The sequence below is a fragment of the Podarcis vaucheri genome, assembly GCF_965113315.1.
Source record: "Podarcis vaucheri genome assembly, chromosome: 13".
NCBI classification, from domain to species: Eukaryota; Metazoa; Chordata; class Lepidosauria; order Squamata; family Lacertidae; genus Podarcis; species Podarcis vaucheri.
This window is the reverse complement of record NC_138751.1, coordinates 38,429,238-38,451,759: the sequence shown is the minus strand read 5'-3', so window position 1 is coordinate 38,451,759 and position 22,522 is coordinate 38,429,238. Positions and strand designations below refer to the sequence as shown.

At 49.6% G+C, this 22,522-nt stretch overlaps 1 protein-coding gene across 6 annotated transcripts in view; it reads right to left on the bottom strand.

Moving 5' to 3' along the window:
- AP2A1 (adaptor related protein complex 2 subunit alpha 1) overlaps positions 1-19,916 on the bottom strand; it is a 39,205-nt gene extending 19,289 nt beyond the window's left edge. For 5 of the 6 annotated variants that reach the window (XM_082194319.1, XM_082194322.1, XM_082194321.1 and 2 more), the window contains exons 1-7: positions 19,726-19,915; positions 13,663-13,731; positions 7,450-7,592; positions 5,918-6,111; positions 4,323-4,452; positions 3,549-3,650; positions 2,496-2,604 (exon numbers count right to left, since the gene is read on the bottom strand). In XM_082194319.1, the coding sequence (XP_082050445.1) occupies positions 2,496-2,604; positions 3,549-3,650; positions 4,323-4,452; positions 5,918-6,111; positions 7,450-7,592; positions 13,663-13,731; positions 19,726-19,792 (814 nt within the window). In that variant the 5' untranslated portion in view covers positions 19,793-19,915. Of the gene's footprint in view, positions 1-2,495; positions 2,605-3,548; positions 3,651-4,322; positions 4,453-5,917; positions 6,112-7,449; positions 7,593-13,662; positions 13,732-19,725 lie in introns of all 6 variants that reach the window. The other variant, XM_082194320.1, reaches the window with a different exon arrangement.
- Between the last annotated feature and the right edge of the window lie 2,606 nt (positions 19,917-22,522).

Here is a 22,522-nt window from a genome sequence, read left to right as displayed (position 1 = left end):
GTTGAAGGCCTCCAATAAAGATGTTTGAACAAAAGCTGTGACATTTTGTGATGCTATATAAATGTTAGGTCCCCTCCTCTGACATGCAGAAAAGGAGATGGGGAGGGGAAAGGGGAGCAGCATAAATTTGCAGGAGACTCATTCGCATAGCAGGCAACTGGGGTTTCCTGTTACATCTGAGCCAGGCCTCTGAGAAAGAAGAGATGAGAAATAGATAAAGTGACCTCTTTTACTGGGTCAGTTCAAGGCCAGCATTTCATCAGCTTAGCTGGACCAAGTGAGGTCAAGCTTTCAAGTACCTACCCAATGAGAAGTTCTATAGAACAAGGAAGTTCACCTGCTAGAGAATGCGGCAGCTAGATTGGTGACTGGGAGCGGCCACCGAGACCATATAACACCAGTCTTGAAAGACCTACACAGGCTCCCAGTAAGTTTCTGAGCACAATTCAAAGTGTTGGTGCTGACCTTTAAAGCCCTAAACGGCCTCGGTCCAGTATACCTGAAGGAGCGTCTCCACCCCCATCGTTCTACCCGGACACTGAGGTCCAACGCCGAGGGCCTTCTGGTGGTTCCCTCGCTGCGAGAAGCCAAGTTACAGTGAACCAGGCAGAGGGCCTTCTCGGTAGTGGCGCCCGCCCTGTGGAACGCCCTCCCACCAGATGTCAAAGAGAAAAATAACTACCAAACTTTTAGAAGACATTTAAAGGCAGCCCTGTTTAGGGAAGCTTTTAATGTTTAATAGGTTATTGTATTTTAGTGTTTTTTTTTGGAAGCAGCCCAGAGTGGCTGGGGGGACCCAGCCAGATGGGCGGGGTATAAATAATAATAATAATAATAATAATAATAATTATTATTATTATTATTATTATTATTGGGCTATAACACCAGGATTGGATGCAGTAATGCCTCCAAATAGCAATTGCTGGGAATCACAAGTAGGGAGAGTGCTTTATGGAGTCAGGCCCCTGGTCTATCTAGCTCAGCAGTGTTGACTAAGACTAGCAGGATTTCAGATTGGGGTCTCTCCCAGCCCTATCTGGAGATGCCGGGGGTTAAAAGCTCAGACCTTCTGGATGCAACGCAGCTGCTCTACCACCGACCTATCGCTCTTCCCCTTTGGCTCATGTCCTGCTGACAGGCTTCCCATAGGCATCAGGTCGGCCACTGGGAGAAGAGGGTGCTGGACCGGATAGGTGTTTGGTCTGAAGGGCCCTTCTCGTGATTTGAAGGCCAACATGAAAACCACTTAATTCAATTTCTGGGATTTAGAATGCGATGGGAGGAAAGCGGGACTGCTGGGAAGTATGAGCAGCGTCCAGCACTTCAGAACAGCGACATCTGATAACCTTGGCAATGAACTTCATTATATTAGCAGAGAGATCTGGATATACCTGGCTGCCAGATCCCATTAATCCGCTAGCCTCTGCCTGCCAGAGAATCCAGAATCCCCAGCTTTCTGTTAACTAAAGAGAGTCTACAGGCAGCCTGGAATAATTGCCCTGAGAGAGCTACTGGACATAGCCTTGCACACAATCCATCTACTGTATTGGCCTGAATATAAGTCGCACCTTTTCCCCCCAAATTCTGACAGTGAAAAGTTAAAGTGTAGCTTGTATTCAGAACCGAGCGCTGCGCACCCGCCTCTCAGCACTACCACCCTGAACAGGGGGCGGGGGGGTGGGTGGCTGGCGCCAGCTTCAGGAGGTAATGCCAGGAGTCGGTAGTGTCAGGAGCTGAGCGCGCAGCACATTCGTAATCAAGCACTGGCGCCGGCTTGGGGAGGGGGGCGCTGAGCGCCATCTGCCCCCCATTCAGGGTGGTAGTGCCACACCCTCAAGTAAGGCTTGAATGTTAAATGTACGTCTTATTTGTGGGTGCGTCTTATATTCGGGCCAATACAGTATAATAATACAGTGGTGCCCCGCAAGATAAATGCCTCACAAGACGGAAAACTCGCTAGACGAAAGAGTTTCCATTTTGGAGGTGCTTCGCAAAACGAATCTCCTATGGGCTTGCTTCGCAAGACGAAAATGTCTTGCGAGTTCCTGCGGGTTTTTTCCCCTCCCCCCTTTTTCTAAGCCGCTAATCAGCTAATCCGATAAGCTGCTAAAAGCGCTAATAGCGCTAATGCGTCAATGGTTATGCTTCACAAGACGAAAAAACCGCTAGACGAAGAGAATCACAGAACGGATTCTTTTCGTCTTGCGAGGCACCACTGTAATTTTTTATTTATACCCCGCCCATCTGGCTGGGTTTCCCCAGCCACTCTGGGCAGTTCCCAACAGACTATTAAAAACACAGCAAAACATCAAACGTTAAAAACTTCCCTAAACAGGGCTGCCTTCATTTGTCTTCTAAAAGTCGGGTCGTTGTTTATTTCCTTGACATTTGGTGGGAGGGTGTTCCACTACCAAGAAGGCCTTCTTGCGTAGAAGGGCTTGGGTGCCAACCAAAGTGGCTGCCCCCCCCCCCCGCAATTCCAGGCCACCTCTTACCTGGGGGAGGATAACACTGCAGCAGCCGCAGGAGCTTGACCGAGAGCCAGGGGGCTGGCACAAAGTAGTAGGTGTAGTCCTGGAGGTCTGTGGAGGCCGACGACACAATCTGCCAGAGGGGCAGGGGGTGGGATGCAAAAACACAGCAGCAGAAACCACTAGTGAGTCAGCTATATTGGAACATCCTCGTTATTCATTAGTCCGGGATGGGGAACCCTTTTCAGTCCAGGGGCCATGTTTCCTTCTGGGGGGCCACATGGCAGTGGTGGGTGGGGTCAGTGGCAAAAGTGGTTGGAGCAAGCGGGTGGACTCCATCTAGGCAGAGTTCAAGGATACATTCCAGCCAGGCAAAAACATCTGGGAGTGAGAAGCGGGGCCAGTGAGGAGTATGGGCTGCCAAAAGGTTCCAAGGGCCAGACAGAGAGGCTCAGAGGGCCACATTTGTCCTTTAGGCCTGAAGTTCCCCACACCTACGTAAACCCATTACCACAAAGCCCTGGCAGGGGGACTAGATGTGCTTAAAAACAGTCATGGGGAGAAGCGGGAAGCAGATTGTAGTGATCAGATGGGAATCAGAGTCACTTTGCAAGACAGTGGGGTTCATTCCCCCCATGCTGTTTTCCTAATTTAAGTACCCCAGCTCAAATCTGTACAAAATACAGCAAAACAATGAGAGAGAGAAAGTCGTAGCGTTTGTGAACAGACGCTGAGGAACTGATGCGCTTAATGCATCACTTCCTGCTCCATGTTTCTTTCCGTAAACAACTGGAAGCAGGTACAGAGGAGCCACTATTTTCACTGCGGCTGCAGCAAACAGAGGGATGGGGGGGATTAACCCTTTCTTTCCCCACTGTAATCCTGATGAAAATCACTCTGGGCCTGCTCTCAGCCCTGGGAGAGAAGCACCCACCTAGTTTAGGGGCATCCTGGTTCCCCAAAATAAGACTCGCACAAGTACAACCAAAGGGAGCAGAGTAACTAAAAGGCAAAATAATTGGTGCCCTGCTCTCTTCTACACACACACACAGACACACGCCCAAACCCAGACCTCACCCTGCTGAGCCTGGATACAGCCAACGAAACGCACGTCTTGAAGTCATCAGGATTCTTCTTGCAGAGGCAGGCAATGAGGCTGACGGCAGCTGTGACCACACCCTGTGTTTTTTTTTTTTTGGGGGGGGGGGTTTGAGAAAGATGGTGTGCCAAGTGAGACCACTTCGAAAGGGGCTAAAGGAGCCACAAATGCACCACTTTCTGGCTCCCACTGGGCATATGATAGAAGGAGAAGTAAAGGATGTGCCGAGTCCAGTGTACATTGCTACTATATAGAAGCATTTTGGAGCAAATAGCATGCTTTAGTTAAACAGGGGGCATAGCTGTCAACCTTCCCTTTTTTTGCAGGAAATTCCCTTATTCCAGCGCCATTTCCCATTGCTATCCCGGATTGTTAGATATCCCGTAGACTGTCCCCCAGGACAGATGAGGCTGCTGATCCCTTATTTTCAAATCTGAAAGTTGACAGCTATGAACAGGGGTCTGTTGGTGGCCAAAGCTTTGTGCGCTGCCCCTCATTCGTGCACCCCAAAGTCACCATATACAGACCAATAAAACCTATTGGTTATGAAGAACCTTTACTCTCGGCAGCGTAACTATCCGGCTACTCTTATTTTGAGCTCTGGGTACAAATAGCTCAGTGTTCCCCGAGTGATGGTCCATGTGATAGATAGTGTCTGAGTGGATGTGGAGGGCGTACCATATGTGTATTATTGTGGGGGTGGTTCCATACGTCAGCCTCTAGGAAGCAGAGGCTGGGGGGGTGTTACGTACCATGTGCTGATCATTCAGAAGGTGCACCACCCGCGACGTCCACTCTCCCATGGGCACCAGGTCGGGTGAGGTCTTGTAGAGGCGCAGGAGGCAGAGGGCAGCACTCTGCTTCACGCTATCCATGGTGTCACTGAGGGGCAGTTGCAGACGAATAGGTGGGTCAAGACGGGTGAAGGAAGGAAAACAAGTCAATAGCAGAGCAACTGATGATCCATAATGAACTGAAAAAAAATGTTTAAAAGCACTTTCCCAAAAAATCCGAGTCCTTTCTGTTAGGGATAATTCAGATGAAAATTCCCAGGTGTCAAAAAAAGGTTATTTATGTATGCTAGTACTACGGCCTGTGTTTTGTTCACCTCAAAATGGAAAATGAGCGAGGTCCCAACCAAAGAAGAATGGCAACTTAAGTTGACAGAATATGCACAACTTGCAGACTTAACATATAGAAGAAGAAAACAAGAAGAACATATGTTTAAAGAAGATTGGAAAATGTTTATTGACTATACGGGAAATAATTGTGTTCAGCTGAAAACGCTGGCAGCAGTAAGAAAAACTCAGCAGTGTAAATAAGTTTTGATGGATGCAGTAACGGAATACTGAATGGTATAGTTTTTCTAAAATATGCAGGGATTTAAAATATGTAAAGTGAACCATGGGAAGAGAAGAAGGGAAGTTATTGATATCTTAAGCATGTAAAATGAGTCTTTTAAATTGTAAAACAGAAAATTTGATGAAATAACAGTGCGTTAGCAGTGGATTGATATTGGGACCGTCCACACTGTTCCGCTTTGTTAGCTGTTCTGCGATACTTTCCCTGTGTTACTACTGTCTAGCTAGAGTGCAAAACATGGGCAACAAAAAACACTACCCTGAACATTTGCGGCATAAAAGGTTCCAGGGTTTTGGGAGGAAACTACAGGACAGGCACCAACTGGGAATGAAGCAGGATGGCTGCCACAAAACCTTTGGAGGCACAAAGAGCACTGGAAGTGAGATTGTGCATAACCACACAGAAGGCATCACATCAGATCACAATACAGTGGTATCTCGGGTTACATACGCTTCAGGTTACAGACTCCGCTAACCCAGAAATAGTACCTTGGGTTAAGAACTTTGCTTCAGGATGAGAACAGAAATCATGCTCCGGCGGCCTGGCGGCGGCAGAAGACCCCATTAGCTAAAGTGGTGCTTCAGGTTAAGAACAGTTTCAGGTTAAGAACAGACCTCCGGAACGAATTAAGTACTTAACCCGAGGTACCACTGTAAAAAGGATGCCTGGAGACACAAACCAGACCTGTATACAGTGGTACCTCGGGTTACATAAGCTTCAGGTTACATACGCTTCAGATTACAGACTCCGTTAACCCAGAAATAGTACCTCGGGTTAAGAACTTTGCTTCAGGATGAGAACAGAAATTGTGGCGGCAGGAGGCCCCACTAGCTAAAGTGGTGCTTCAGGTTAAGAACAGTTTCAGGTTAAGAACGGACCTCCGGAACGAATTAAGTACGCAACCAGAGGTACCACTGTATGTTCCTTGCCTCTTGTGGATAGACTCCCTCTGAGCAAACGCTTTTCTCTAGTGGGACTGGCTTACCCGGCCACCAGGATGCGGGGGATCTCAGAGGCAAAGGCCTCGGCCATCTCACGGCTGCCCACATTAGCAATGCAGTGCAGGGCCAGGCACATGAAGGTGGGGTTGCGGCTCGCCAAGTCATTCTTGATGGCGTTGTTGATGAGGCGGATCAGCTCGCTGTTGCAGTTCACCAGCACCGAAATGAACAGGTAACCCTAGGGCAGAGAAGAGGCAGATAAATACACATGCAGGCACATTCTGAGCTAGGGGAGAGGCATGGACACACAACCCACAAAATCATAAGAGGCTTTTCTCCACTCTGTCCCACAGCAGAAAAGGGGCCAGAACGAAGTTGGCTGGCGCTCCCAAGGCAGACAAAGATTGTGTGCACACCAGTGGCGTAGCGTGGGGGGTGCAGGGGGGGCCGGCCGCACCGGGCGCAACATCTGGGGGTTAGGGTTAGGGGGCGCAAATCCACGGGTTAGGGGGTGCAAATTACTTGCCTTGCCCCGGGTGCTGACAACCCACGCTACGCCACTGGTGCACACCGTACATGAAAAGCACATGGCTTGCCCCAAAGACTCATGGGAACCGTAGTTCACCACACGGAGAACTACAATTCCCAGCACAAACTACCGTTCCCAGGATTATCTGCGGGAGGGGTGGGCTGTAAATGTGCGGCAAATGTATGGTGTGCATGCAGACATATAATGTGCTGTACAGTTCAGCAAACAGGAGCTCCTTTCTGCACTACAATCCCTGCAGCGACACACCCTGGCAGCCAAACAATTTCCATCCAAAGCATTTTAGAGTTGATTGTCAGTGCCATGGGTCACTCCTTTATTTAACAGGCAGGATACTTCCTCATTGATGCAAATAGCTCAAAATACAAAGAAGAAAAAGAACAATACCGTGTGAGGAAAGTGAAAGAGTGGGGAGAATTGGAATGTTGTGGGTGTGGATAATCATTGGCCCAGAGGCCAATGCTGCTGAACTTCAACTCCCATCATCCCTGGCCATGCTTGCTAGGGCTGATGGGAGTTGTAGTTCCACAACATCCAGAGAGCGAAAGGTTCCCCACATCTGGGATACAGAGGCCTAGACTGAAACCTCTATCCAGGCGTAGTTCACATAAAACACCAGAAAAGGTGGAAAAGTTGTTCCTGGATGACACCAACACAGAGGTGTGTGTATGTATGTTGCACAACAGAAGAATACTTGTCCGTATTTTTTTTATTTAAAAAAAAAATCCCTAGATGTCCCAGGGGGAGGGGGGAGGACTATATGTTGAGATATAATATCCTGACCCCCTTGGAGTGAATAACAACAATGTAATGAAAATAACTAGCACAGCCTTCCCTAATAAATTCCTTACAGACTTGGCACTCTGACTTCTGATGATAGCATTGGGAGGTAGCTGCCTGTTGCTCCTTTATATCTATTTATACAGATGGGGAACTGAGACCAAGGGAGAGCTGGAGTCAGTTTAACGGGGGGGGGGGAAAGGGGGGAGACCCCCAGCCTCCCACCCCAGGCCCCTCAAGCCTACTCACAATTTGCTTCTCTGTGTACTTGTTGGAGCTGAGCAGGTTGACGGCCTCCATGTGACCAAAGTCGATGTCATGGCCCAGCAGGAATATGAAAAGCAGCTTGCAGACATATTTTTTCTTGCTGTAACCATCCAAGGCTTTATCTCCTGAGAGGGGAAAGAGCAAGAGGGAGAGGGGAGGGGCAGGTCACTGGCACTGCTGGAAGGAGAGAGGTGTCTTGCAAGCCAGGAGCGTGGGAAGGGAGGGAAGCAGTGGCAAAAGCTTTCCAGCCTAGTACTATCAAGCCTTCGGAAGGCTTTCCTATTTTGAGCCGCCCAGGGTGGGCTTGAGAAGGAGGCAGGCGTTCTCAGAAAATTTCTTCCAACTGTCGCAGAGAATTTCAGAGAAGGGAAACCTGTGAAACATGCTCCCCCCCCCATTGTTATTGTTATTAAAAGAATTTATGTGATACCTTTCAAATACCAAGGAGGTCCACAAACAAATGAAAGCCTATTCTCAAAATAACATGAACAAAACCAATAATAAAAATACAGCTGCCGCTAATTGAAACACATAGGAAAACAGCCACATTACGACATTCGTAATTGATAAACAAACCCATTAAAAGAGCATGACAATGAAAACAACAATCAAAGCAGGAGATTCGAGTCAGGAGTTCAGAGAAATGATCGTCTCAACAGGGGCGTCGACGTGCTGTTGGACTCAAACTCCCATCAGCCCCAGCTAGCATGGGAAATAGGCATGATGGGTCTGATTCCAGCAACATCTGGATGACCACTGGGCCCCCACTCTCATTTTACACGGTCCCTGCAATTACACTCTGGGCCAGAGCAGACCCTTTTGCTGCCTGAGGTGCAAAAGCAAATGCCCGCCCCCTCCTTAAGGCAAGGTACAGATTACTCAAGGCCAGCCATGTTATTTTAGCAGTTGACGCAGACAATCCCACAAAGTCCCTTTCTCCAGCTATAAGTACAATACTAATAAATTAAAATTGCCAGCCATTCGCTGCTCTTCCATAGCACCCAAAATCTGCTGCCTGAGGTGGCCCCCACACGCTGCCTAACAGAGATGCCTGACCTGCTTAATGGGCATAGCAAGCTTACTTATGGGATCCCCTTACCCCATATATCCACTGCTAAAGAGGCCAAATAATGCCCACTTGTAAGTAATCTATATTTTTAGCGTGGCAGCACCTACACTTTGGATCTCCTTCCTCATTGATACCAGTGAAGGCACCTTCACTGTACAGTACAACCTCTACTTACGATCATAATCCATTCCGGAGGCCCATCCGCTGGGCGAAACCAGACGCTAGTAGAGGCACCGTTGTGCGCATGCACATTCGGTGGCAGCGCGCTTCTGAGCATGCATAGAGGCGGCAGCCGCTTATGCACACGCGCAGATGGCAGAAGCCGCTTCCATGCATGCACGAATCGCAGCAAACCAGGTGTTTACTTCTGGCTTTGCCACGGTCGCAACTTGGAACGTCCGCGAGAAGAGGCGGATGTAAGTCGAGGTTCCACTGTATTCTTTTTCAGTGCCATCTGTCATGGATGCTTTAGCTGAGATTCTTGCATTGCAGGGGGTTGGACTAGATGACCCTTGGGGTCTCTTCCAACTCCACAATTATACGATTCTATGTAGACGTCGCATGTCTTTCATCTCTTTTTTTAGCTACTGCTGACTTTAATATTTTTTAAAATTTTTGCTTAAAATAATGGTTTTAACTGGTTTTTTAATAAACAATTGAATGTTTTATTTTGTATTTTTGCAAACCGCTTAGAGGTTGGTTGGTTTTTTTAACACTAGCAATATTTCCCCCTCCCCAAAACCGCACAAAGTCTATGACAATTGTGTCTCATACCGAATGTAAATGAACTGTGAAAAAGACACTATGACTCAAAAGTGGAATCTGTTTCCTGTTTGTTTTGTAACACAATATTTAATAAAAACCAATTTTAAAAAACATTAATAAAATGGCATATGGATTTTGTTAAATAAGTAAATGACTACAAACTTGATCCCCTTCCCATCTCAAGGATAGAGTTTCTCAGGCTTGGATTCTGTTCCATCTCAGCAGATTCTTCCCACTGGTGCAAGTGGGCTCAAAAGTGCCAGAAGTTCTGTCCACAAAATCTCTGGATTCCACTTTGGCCTCTGGAAAGTGCTATACTAAACATCCCTTTTCATGTAAGGGAAGGAAGATTGTATCCCTTTCCAGGCTACTCTAACCAGCACTGCAGAGAAGAAGAGGACTCTCTTTTTCTCCAGTCTCTTTCCAACAAAGAAGGAATTGCTTAGGAAGCTCCTGGTATGCCCCGCAGAGGACCTCAAGGTCCACAAATGACAACATTTTGGAGGTCCCAGGTCGCAAGGTGGTTAGATTGGTCGCAACTAGGGCCAGGGCCTTTTCAGTACTGGCCCCAACTTGGTGGAATGCTCTGTCACAAGAGACTAGGGCCCTGAGGGGCTTGACATCTTTCCGCAGGGCCTGCAAGACAAGAGCTGTTCCACCTGGCCTTTGGTTTGCACTCAGTCTGACCCTTATGTTTCCCTCCCCTTATGGTTTTGATCTATGGGCTACTTTTAAAATGAGGCTGCATTTTAAAATGCATTTTAACCTGTATTTTAAGTTGGGTTTTTCCGTTCCCTATTATGATTTTACTGTAATTTTACTGGTGTTAGCCGCCCTGAGCCCGGCTCTGGCTGGGGAGGGCGGGGTATAAATAAAATTTGTTATTATTATTATTATTATTATTATTATTATTATTATTATTATTATTCAGAGTCAGGTCATTGGTCCATCTGTCTCACTACTGTCTACTTTGACTGGCAGCAGCTCTCCAGCATTTCAGGTAACGCTGTCTCCCAGCCCCATCTGGAGATGCCGCAGATTGAAGGTGGGACCTTCTGCACAAAAAGCAGGCACTTTGAAAGACTTGCCTCCAATGTATGCAAGCATGACTCAGTGTGTCTGTGTGCACACATACCGTATTTTTCGCACCATAGGGCGCACCGGACCATAGGGCGCACCCAGTTTTTAGGGGGGGAAATCCAGAAAAAAATCTTTTTCCCCCCCCAGCCCCAAAGAGCAGCGTACAGGGTGCGCACAACCTCTCCCTGCCGGAGGGGTTGCGCGCAGCTATGGAGCAAGCCAAGTTTTGGCTTCCCCTTTAGCCCCATGCAGCCTCTCCTTGCCGGGAGACGCTGCGCAGGGCTAAAGAAGCCATAGCCCCGTGCAGCCTCTCCTTGCGGAGGGGCTGCGCGCAGCTATGGAAGAAGGCAAGGCAGCGAGCGGGATGGATCCCGCCCGCTGTTTTGCCTTCCCCTTTAGCCCCGCGCAGCGTCTCCGCAAGGAGAGGCTGCACGGGGCTATGGGAGAAGGCAAGGCAGCGAGCGGGATGGATCCCGCTCGCTGTTTTGCCTTCCCCTTTAGCCCCGCGCAGCGTCTCCGCAAGGAGAGGCTGCACGGGGCTATGGGAGAAGGCAAGGCAGCAAGCGGGATGGATCCCGCTCGCTGTTTTGCCTTCCCCTTTAGCCCCGCGCAGCGTCTCCGCAAGGAGAGGCTGCACGGGGCTATGGGAGAAGGCAAGGCAGCGAGCGGGATGGATCCTGCTCGCTGTTCTGCCTTCCCCTTTAGCCCCGCGCAGCGTCTCCTTGCGGAGAGGCTGCACGGGGCTATGGGAGAAGGCAAGGCAGCGAGCGGGATGGATCCCGCTCGCTGTTTTGCCTTCCCCTTTAGCCCCGCGCAGCGTCTCCTTGCGGAGAGGCTGCACGGGGCTATGGGAGAAGGCAAGGCAGCGAGCGGGATGGATCCTGCTCGCTGTTTTGCCTTCCCCTTTAGCCCCGCGCAGCGTCTCCTTGCGGAGAGGCTGCACGGGGCTATGGGAGAAGGCAAGGCAGCGAGCGGGATGGATCCTGCTCGCTGTTCTGCCTTCCCCTTTAGCCCCGCGCAGCGTCTCCTTGCGGAGAGGCTGCACGGGGCTATGGGAGAAGGCAAGGCAGCGAGCGGGATGGATCCTCCTCGCTGTTTTGCCTTCCCCTTTAGCCCCGCGCAGCGTCTCCTTGCGGAGGGGCTGCGCGCAGCTATGGGAGAAGGCAAGGCAGCGAGCGGGATGGATCCCGCTCGCTGTTTTGCCTTCCCCTTTAGCCCCGCGCAGTGTCTCCTTGCCGGGAGACGCTGCGCAGGGCTTTCCTGGCTTTTCTGGGAGGTGGGGGAATTCCCCCACCTCCCGCAAAACCGGCAGAAGCCGCGCGCACTTTAAAAGGGCTGCACGGCTTCTCCTGGCTTTCCTGGGAGGGGGGAGAAGGGACTGATGCGGCCAGTCAGTCCCTTCTCCCTCCTGTGGAAAAGCCCGCAAGAGCGCACGGAGCTTGTGTGCAGCTCTTGGGGGCTTTTCCCGTCTGCGTCCCCCCCTGCATTCGCTCCATAGGACGCACACACATTTTCCCTTGCTTTTTAGGAGGGAAAAAGTGCGTCCTATGGTGCGAAAAATACGGTACATACATGCAAGATGGGGAAAAATACTCTGCCCAGGAGTATCATAAAACACATTTGTGACGCAACCTAGAGGTCAATTCTATAAAGGCAATGGAGCTCACGGAAGATCCATTGCCCTCCTGCAACACTAATGTAGGAAATTAAGACAATATATTATAAAAGTCTTCAATTTGAAATTGCAAAGGAGCTGTTCATAGAATAGAAGGTCAAACTGCTGTCGCATTGTGGCTGTGCCATTCATTCTTCTCCCCACCATCTGAGCTATTCTTGATCAGAACCGAGGAAGACGTAACTGTTTCGTAACACGCGGGGACGGGGAGCGAGAGGGATCCAAAGCAACACTGAACAAAGGAACTCTACCCAGGTAACCATTTCTGCCAAAAGACAACACGCTGCCAAATAATGAGAGCTAGAAACTTTCCCCTTCAAATTGAAACGAACACTCAGGTTCAAAGGATTCTGCAGGCAGTTTCGAAACTGCAGCATGCAGTTAACATCCACAAAGATTCCCAGACAGCTAGATCATGCAGTGCTTTGAGAAAAGGAGGAGGTTTGGTAGAGACGGCCAGTGTAAGGAAGGAACCAAAATGACTGGATTTTTTGGGATGGGGTTCTGGGAACCACAAGGTTCTCTGGAAGTAGCCTAGTGAGAGTTGGGTGGGATAAAGAGGATCTAAGCAACGTATGCATTTGTGGTAATCACTGCTATCTGCCACATGACACAAAGTGAAATAATTGGGGTTGGTTGTCTGGTCCTTAACAACATTCTTGTGTTCCCAGGGGTGGGAGGATAAGTGGATTGTACCTGAAGGACTGCTGGTTTCTGTCATGCTCCTAACTCAAACATGCTCCTCCTTTGAAAGAAACTTGTCACAAATTGCACAACTGTGCACTTTTGACTGCCCTACCCCGCCCTCCTTGTTGAATGGCCTGACCACAAAGACTGTTGAGGAACTGAGCTTGTTAAATTCTGCTAATCCAACCAAGGAACACAGTTTGGGTTTCTGTTCCAAGCCTCCCCTCTTTTGTTTTGGAGCGGAAGCAGAGAAAATTGCCCTTCTCCAGCAGCACAAATAGCCCTGCAACACCCACCCACCCCAGCATGTTCCAGAAGCTTCAAATATGCAAAGATCAATATCTGGATCCAGGTTTGGGTGGGGAGGGAGTTCAGTGCATCAGAAGCAAAAGGTTGTCTGGCCACATTGGACGAGACTGGTTTAAAACAGGACTGTGCACGGTGCTGGCACAAGCAACTCCCGGATTCTCGAGGAAGAGAAATGAGGGCTACCAGTCAGAGCAGAGGGCCTGGGAATCAGACCTTTTCAAGTTCATTTCAATGTCCCAGCTGGAGACAGTCCAGTTTGTGGAGGCAGACCAGCTGTTTAGCATTTCGACCCTGAGCACAGGGTCATCCCTCATCTGTTGCCTGTGGACGGACTACATAAAGCACCTTTCTGCAGAGCATTGCTGACAGGGTATTAGGAAAAGATGGACGGCGAGAGCTGAACCAACCTGGGCAATGACTACAAATAAGCACAGTCGTGGAGGAAGAGAGAGAGAGAGAGAGAGAGAGAGGAAAAACGAGAAACTGTGAGTAAGTCAGGCTGACTCATGGAGCTGCTGTCGGGATCTATGGTGTGAAATAGCATATCCTGCAGATTGGAAGAAGGGGGAAGGGGGAGAGAGGAGGGAGAGATAGCCGAGGAAGGACTTACCCTTGAATTTGGACCGGATATTGGCCAACTCCTTGTTGATTCGTTTGATTTCAGCCTCTTTGCTCTTACCTGGAATCAAAGACAAAGGCATTCAAACAAGGGACAAGCCAGCCTTCTCTATGCAACACCCACTCAACTCACCTGGATATGTGCTTGGTACTACTAAATGCCTACCAGTACGTAAAGGGAACAAAGAAATAATATTGGGGGAGAGAGAAAGAGCTTGGAAAAAATACCAGCAAATGGAAACGGTCATGAACAAAACATCATCCAGCAACACACCAAAAGGAAAGAGTCATAGCCATTTTGCTGCTTTGCCATCACTTAAGGGCCAAAGTACATGAGATGCAGACCACAAGATCTGTGATCAGAGTTCCAAACTCCCCCCCCCCCCGAAATGACACCTTAGAAGCCACCAGGGAACTCTGATTTTGATCAGAGCAGTAGCCCTAGGGAAAAGGTGGGATTTAACCCCAGACAGCTATTTACCCAACCAAAATCTAACACAAACACACTGAATAAAGCAACTGCCCTTTGCCTTGATAGAAAACACCCAGATTCGGGAAGTGGTATAGGAAGAAAGGATTACTACCCGCCCACTGCTCTGATCTAATTTTGGGGTCTGCTTTTAAATGAAGGGAGGGGGAATTGGACGATTCAGCCATGGACCTCCCACATCTGTGGGTCCTTACAGGGAGGGGGGAAGCCCACAGAGGTCACCCACAAAAGGCAACTTGTACCGCTTTGGAGGTGGCTGTGTGAAGTAGTCAACCCCATACTAGACCTGGCAAGAAAGGGCAGACTTCTCTTGTCTACACAGGAGCACCTGAAGAGTAAACACTCCTTTTCCAGTTGGCTCCTGAGTGAGCGAGAGCCAGATTGAAGACAGTGCCACTCTCAGAAAAGGGAACCCCATCTCTTATTTCCACAACAGCCATTTTTAGTGACAGGACCTAGGACCTAAAAAGGGTTTGCCAGGTGAAGCACAAAACCACCCATAAACAGGGGGCGGGGGCAAGTACACATGGATCCCTTGCATATACAACCTGTTCTGGTGTGGGGCTGCTTTTTATATATGGGACACAGTGATTGACCCCTTTTGGGGAAGAAGGCAGGTGCCCATTGGCAATAGTAGGTCACCCACTGGGATCGGAAGGCATGGAAACCAGCAGAGGGTGGAGTCAGAGCCAATGATGCGAAGAGCCAACTCATGTATAGCTTTGCAATCCCATCCTCTTCCCTGCTGAGTTCTGCACTACTGAAACTGAGGAGATGTTTTTATTAGAGGACCGTAAGTTCCTCTGTGGGGCATACCAGGAGAGGCGGTCCCGTAGATACGAGGGTCCTAGGCCGTATAGGGCTTTAAAGGTTAAAACCAGCACCTTAAACCTGATCCTGTACTCCACTGGGAGCCAGTGCAGCTGGTATAGCACCGGATGAATGTGATCCCGTAGCGAAGACCCCGTAAGGAGTCTCGCTGCGGCATTCTGCACCCGCTGGAGTTTCTGGGTCAGTCTCAAGGGCAGCCCCACGTAGAGCGAGTTACAATAATCCAGTCTGGAGGTGACCGTCGCGTGGATCACAGTGGCTAGGTCAGGGCGAGAGAGGTAAGGGGCCAACTGCTTAGCTTGGCGGAGATGAAAAAATGCCGCCTTTGTTATAGCTGCAATCTGCGCCTCCATAGAGAGGGAGGTATCGAAGATTACACCCAAACTCTTAACGGACGGTGCTGGCACTAATTGCACCCCCGCAAGAGATGGGAGTTGCCCCCTCAATCCCATATCGTCCCGTCCCAGCCAGAGGACCTCTGTCTTCGAAGGATTTAACTTCAACCGGCTCCCACGTAACCATCCAGCCACAGCTTCCAAGCATCTGATCAGTGTGTCTGGGGCCGAGTCAGGATGGCCATCCATCAACAGATAGAGTTGGGTGTCATCGGCATACTGATGGCAGCCCAGCCCAAAACTCCGGACAAGCTGGGCGAGGGGGCGCATAAAGATGTTAAAAAGCATCGGGGAGAGAATCGCACCCTGAGGCACTCCACACACCAAGGAGTGGCGGGATGACAGTTCCCCCCCAAGCGCCACCCTCTGTCCCCGGCCAGAGAGAAACGAGCGCAGCCATTGAAGGACTGCGCCCTGGATCCCCACGTCGGCGAGGCGGTGGTCCAAAAGTTCGTGATCGACCATGTCGAAAGCTGCTGACAGATCTAGAAGAATCAGCAGCCCCGACCCGCCTCGATCCAGCTGTCTACGGAGATCATCTGTTAGGGCGACCAGAGCCGTCTCGGTCCCATGACCAGCGCGGAAGCCGGACTGGAATGTTTTAACTTAAACAGGGGACAAATCCAAACTAGATGCTCGCTACCACTTTTGCCTGACACAAACAGGTAAATACACAACTCCTTGCATTTGTTGTGAATGAAGCAGGAAAAACAACTAAGTTCCTTAGTCCAATTTCATTGCCAGGAGTCTTTTTAAATATATATATATATATATATATATATATATATATATATATATGAAAATAGAAAGTGTCATGCAGTTAAACAGTCTGGATTGCTCTCTCCTTTTGTCCCAGTAACACCCTGTCAGGAGGGTGTGAGCAGTGCCAAGTGAATGGTCCAACATCACAATGCTTAAGAGGTGCAAAAAGAAAGAACCTAAAACATAAGGGCCCATGACCCCCCTCTAGGGTGGCTTTCCAGATGTTGTTGGACCTGGACCAGAACTCCCACCTTTCCTGGCTGGTGGGAAGGGAGCTGGAGTCCAGCAATTTAGGGAAGGCCACAGGTTTCCCACGAAGATCCATTGCCTCTAATAGAAGACTCACAGGACTATTAATACCTGCATGACTGTATAATATGAGGAAATCAGTAACAAGCAGGAATGTCTTTGCGACAGACCTGTGAAATGTGTTAACTATTGCATCCTGCTCTTGCTTTAGAAGCCCAGAGACTTCTCCATGAGACTCCTGCCCCCATCACTGATCTCGTCCACATCTCCTTGGCTTCCCCACTGATGCAGGATTCAGTGTCCCACTCCCGAGGCCAAGCTCTCAGCCCATCATGGAATTCCAGATTTCACAGGTCTGCATTAATGTTTCCCACATGACATCCACCCACATATGCAACTGCTGGAAGGACTCCTACATCTTCAAAAGCATAACATATCAACTGGCGCTGAGATGCAGCCTCCTTTCCGGCTCAGACGCAGCACTGCTGCCCACACATTCCCTGGTGCTTCCCTGGCTGCCTGTTCCTTCTTTCGCTGGTGCTGGAGAAAGACTCAGGAAGCCTGAACTGTTGCTCCTTTCAGAAACTTCTCTAGAATTCTCCCAACCCTCAACACACCATTTCTGTCATGTCAATAAAAGAGACACCTGCGACTCAAAACATTTTGCACACAACATCCCGTCCCAAAATATTCATCCTAAGGCCTTGGGGAAACACCTCTCTGACATTTTCTAAACACTGATGTCTCTGTTAACAGTTTGTGGCTTGCAACTGCAAAAGATTTGGCCTGGTTCGCTCATTCATATGACCTTCAGTCAAAGTCCCCTTCAGTCTTTGCCCATTTTACAGATGGAAATGGAGGATAAGGGTTCACTTTTCACAAACAGGAATGTGGGATTTCCTGAGACTAGAATGGCTGGCTGCCAAAAAGGGCAGGCCCCCTGCACCTTTAATAGTTGTTTGCCAGGAAATTTTGGCAGCTGCTGCTTTTCTCATTCCTGCAGGACATGTTGCACCTGACAAAATGCCCTCCTGCACACAGTTATTAAAGGCACAGGAGGAACCACTCGTTTAATTTGGCTATTTTTAGGACATAAGCACTGAGGAGGTGTGTCAACAGGAGTTGCAGAAATGGACCACCCACTTCCAGGTTTTAATACAGAGAAGAACTGACAAAATACTGGTGTCTCCAAATTGTCAATGTGATACAGTAGGCATATGGGTCTGCATAAATCTGCATAAAGCCACTTCAGTAAGAGGCCCAAGCTGAGGCTTAAGCTGAGATTTGAACTCTGATCTTGCAAGTTTAGATCCTTAGAAACCTAGAAGATGCCTTACTTATACCAGGTCTGACTGCTCATCTAGCCTGTATCATATACTCTGATTGGCAGCAGCTCTGTAGAATCTCAGGCAAAGAAAGGCTCTCTCATCATCTGTTACCTTATTTGTTTTTAACTAGGATTCTAGCAATTGAACCTGGGATGTTCTACACACAAAGCACATGCTCAACCACAGAACTATAGTCACTTCCATAATATTTATTTACAGAGATGCCAGGGCCAGCAACAGTGTTCAAAGGCAGCCTCAAATCTAGAATATCACACACACAGAAAACCTCCATCTCCAAGCAAAGACACAGGTGATGGGTTGTGCTCTTACACTCAGACTTCTTTGCTAAACCTCAGTGGTGGGAGTAGAAGGGAGAGGAATACGTTTTAGGAGATCTGCTGTCTAAAAAATGACGATGTGACATTAACCCTGCAAGCTGTCACCCACAGAGTATTGTTCTGGTAACCGCTACTTGTATTGTTCTTGCAAAATTGATGTTGCACAACACTTGTGTCTGTGGGTTTCTTTGCCAAGGAGAGGAAGGGTGGAGGGGGAAACTAGGATTCAAGAGAAGGAGGTGGGGAAAGTGGGCTGAATCAAATAATTCTAGCCTCTGGCCACACAGCATCCCCATATAAGCAGATGAAAGCTGGACTGGGATCTCCTCGGTTTCAAATATAACACCCTTGTTTCCGTGACCACTATAATCTCTCCCAAGATCATAAAAGCAGTTTGAAAAACGACTTGCTAAATACTTGCTACTAAGCCCAGAAACTGGAAATTTATGTGCTCGAGAGTGTTAAATAATGCTAGGGTTTTGTAATGAACCACAAATGTGTACTCAACAGCCATGCTCTAACAGAGCCACACATTTGACCTGTTAACTGTTGCTCCTCTAGAAGCCAGCCAACAGCCATTGGGTACGAACCCCATGGAAAAGATGTCCTACCCAACAAGAATCAGAAGCCCTGCCACAATTTATTTTGTCATTTTAGAGCAAAATCTCCTCCTCCCACCATCCTTTTTTTAAAAAAAACCACAACACAGGATGTACATAGCTGTTCCTCATTTGCTGGCAGCAACATTCCTTACGGTGCCAACTTCTGGAGATCCGTTTCAACCCTACATGCAAAACAACACTCCTCAAAGAAAGGCAATTCATGCAAAACCTAACTCAGCCCAAGGGAAGTTCTGGAGCCAGTCCACCCAATCTGCCCTGGCAAGGCCCGAGTACCGGAATGCAACCTCTTGGGATGCCCTTGCGTTAGCAGAGGAGAACCCAAACTCCCGCCTGGACAAAGCGGGGAACCTCTCCACAGTCCTCCTATACCTCTTTCTATTGCCCCCAATGCCTCACCTTACCCCCCCCCTGCCTTGCAACTTCCTGCTCATCACCCCCCTTCGCCTTTCTCCAAGGCCTTAAGTCCTGGAGTCAGGGGAACACCTGGCGCTGAAAACGGCACATCCCACTGGCAGCATCACCTGCGTAGCCCTTGGGTGGGGGGGAGCCTCCAGTCAACCCGGCATCCCCCAGTCATTCAGGCCACTTCTGTCTCCCTCCAGCTGCACCCCTCCCCCCCAACGATGCCCATTTCTCACAGTGCCCCACGCGGCCCACTCTCTTGGCGGGCATGCCCGAAATGCCAAGCGTGTCCACTCTTAACCCATCACCTTGCAGTGGCTCGCTCGCTCCCTTTTCCCCACCCCACCCCACCCTCGCCACGACCCCCTGCGAGGAGCCTGAGAAGAACCCCCTCCGTCCCTGCCTGCCTTCGCCCTCAGCCAACGGCCGCCCCCTCCGCCGGCTCGCCCACCCCCTTGGCCGCTGCCCGACCCGGCCTCTCCCCAGTCCTCCCCGCGGTCCGACGCCCGCCCCCCGACGCCCCACAGCGTCTCTCTCCCTCCCTCCCTCCCTCGCTTTCAATGCCTCCCTCCCGCCGCCGCCCCCCCCCACTCCACACCCCGCGGTACGGTCTTCCCCAAGGTCCGCGTCCCCTCACAGTTTCGGATGTCGGAGATGAACACGGCCAGGCCCCGCATCCCGTCTCCCTTGGAAACGGCCGGCATGGTTGCGGTGGCGGATCGGGACCCCCCCTCGGGCGACGCTACCCCCCCGTTCCGCTCTCCGCTCCGCGGCCCCGAACCTGGCCCAGCAAAGCAAGCAAGCAACCGGACCCGACCCGGACCGACCCGATTGGCCGCTCGCTCCGTCCGTCGCAGGGACGCTTCGCCGTCCTATTGGGCCGCGGGGCCGCCCCTCAACCCTATCCCTGCTCCTATTGGTGGAAATCAAACCAGTCTCCCCCGCGATTTGCCCGGCAGGTTTAAATCCCGCCCTGTTGGATCCAGTGGGCTCCTTATGTCAAATAAGTCCCGGACTACTCGGCATTTTCCATTGGGCGGGAGTCACGGCAAGTCCCGCCTGCAGCTCCTTTCCTCCCGCCCCTTCAGATAGTGTCTCTCTCCCTGTGGCCTCTCATACATGTCGCTCAGCAGATGCTCCGCCCCACCCCTCCTCCCAGCTCCCCTTTTCTGGTGCTTCTTGCGAAATCAGCAAGCTAGAGGATTTTTTTCTTCGTAAAAGAAAAAGAAAGGAAACCTCCGCCCAACTGACAGGCGGTCAACACTTCTTCTAGGCTCTTATTGGACGGGAAACCCCTTGTCCTTCAAGCCAAACTCCTTGTCGCATTGGCTGACTGGGCTGACAGGGGAACGGCGGCAAAAGGAATGGTGGGGGGCGGAGGCTTGGAGACTGGTCTGCATTTCCGGAGAGGCGGTGCGAATGTCGTCACCACGTTTGAGCCAATAGGCGCTAGGAGTAGAACGTAAAGGGGAAGAACGCGGTGTGTGTTCTAATCTTTCACCTTTTGGGGGTTGAGTTCGAGTCCTGCGCGCCACGTTCCGACGCGTTCTTTTGCTTTAAGGCTAGAGAGTATTGCTCCTATAAAGAAGTAGGTGACCCTTTAAAGTCCATTTTTTAATAAAAGTCATAGTAAGGTAAATCTTTATGAAAAAGAAGTAACGTGTCAAAAAATAGTGAGCAAACTTTTGCCTCTTCAAACTTGCCTGCTTCCAGGGATACACTTCTGGCAATTCCCCCACTAAAGCAGTTGCAGGCACAGGTATAATTGCAAAAGGCCATAGCCTGGGCTAAGCAGCTGCTTCCACACATAATGAAAAGGAAACTATGCCATTTTATTTTATATACAGTGGTACCTCGGGTTACATACACTTCAGGTTACAGACTCCGCTAACCCAGAAATAGTACCTCAGGTTAAGAACTTTGCTTCAGGATGAGAACAGAAATCATGCAGCGGCGGTACAGTGGCAGCGGGAGGCCCCATTAGCTAAAGCGGTGCTTCAGGTTATGAACAGTTTCAGGTTAAGAACGGACCTCCAGAACGAATTAAATACTTAACCTGAGGTACCACTGTACCCTACTTTTTATACCCAAAAGGCTCTTGAGTGCAGTAAAAGATTCTCAGCATAAAATGAGGTTGGAGTCTAGGATCACGGCTTTCCTTCTCTAGTCATTGGCCTTCCTTTGGCCAATGCCTGCATGCTAGGCAAGTCACTCCTACTAAGGATCTCAAAGGCAGGGAGTAAGTGCTGAGTATCTGAAACTTGGGCTCCATGGGCTTGGGCTCCATGATCACTGCAGATGGTGACAGCAGTCACGAAATTAAAAGACGCCTGCTTCTTGGGAGAAAAGCAAGGACAAACCTAGACAGCATCTTAAAAAGCAGAGACATCACCTTGCCAACAAAGGTCCGTATAGTAAAAGCTATGGTTTTCCCCGTAGTGATGTATGGAAGTGGGAGCTGGACCATAAAGAAGGCTGATCGCCAAATAATTGATGCTTTTGAATTATGGTGCTGGAGGAGACTCTTGAGAGTCCCATGGACTGCAAGAAGATAAAACCTCTCCATTCTGAAGGAAATCAGCCCTGAGTGCTCACTGGAAGGACAGATCCTGAAGCTGAGGCTCCAATACTTTGGCCACCTCATGAGAAGAGAAGACTCCCTGGAAAAGACCCTGATGTTGGGAAAGATGGAGGGCGCAAGGAGAAGGGGACGACAGAGGATGAGATGGTTGGACAGTGTTCTTGAAGCTGCCAGCATGGGGTTGACCAAACTGCGGGAGGCAGTGGAAGACAGGAGTGCCTGGCGTGCTCTGGTCCATGGGGTCACGAAGAGTTGGACACGACTAAACGACTAAACAACAATAATCTGAAACTTGCTCAGCTGGTGGCTGAAGGACACCTTTCCTTGCCCCTCATAGGTACTGAGTACCTCACAGTCAAGGGCACCTGTAATTGGTGTCCATTGGAACCTGTAGGGTGGAAGGCAGGGAGACCCAGGAGCAAGTGGAGCCCTTGCCAATGGCAGGAAGACCCAGCTTAATTCTAGTTTTGTTCCCATCCTGCTTATTGCTGAGTTCTACAATGGCACCGCGGAGACTAAGGAGGAGGAAGCCAGTGCCACCCTTAAGTCTGTTTATGAGGTGCTATTCACACTGTATCACCACATTATGATACCACTTTAAATAGACAAGGCTTCCCTCAAAATTTTGGGAGCTGTAGTTTGTTAGGAGGACATGCCCCTACCCTATTTACTTCACAGAACTACAGTTCTCAGAGTGGTTTAAAAACCAACCTCATGGAGCTTTAAATGTATTGTGTCAATGGGGCTGAAGTAAGAAGGCAGAGAGAAGAAGAAGAAGAGGAGTTTGGATTTGATATCCCGCTTTATCACTACCTGAAGGAGTCTCAAAGTGGCTAACATTCTCCTTTCCCTT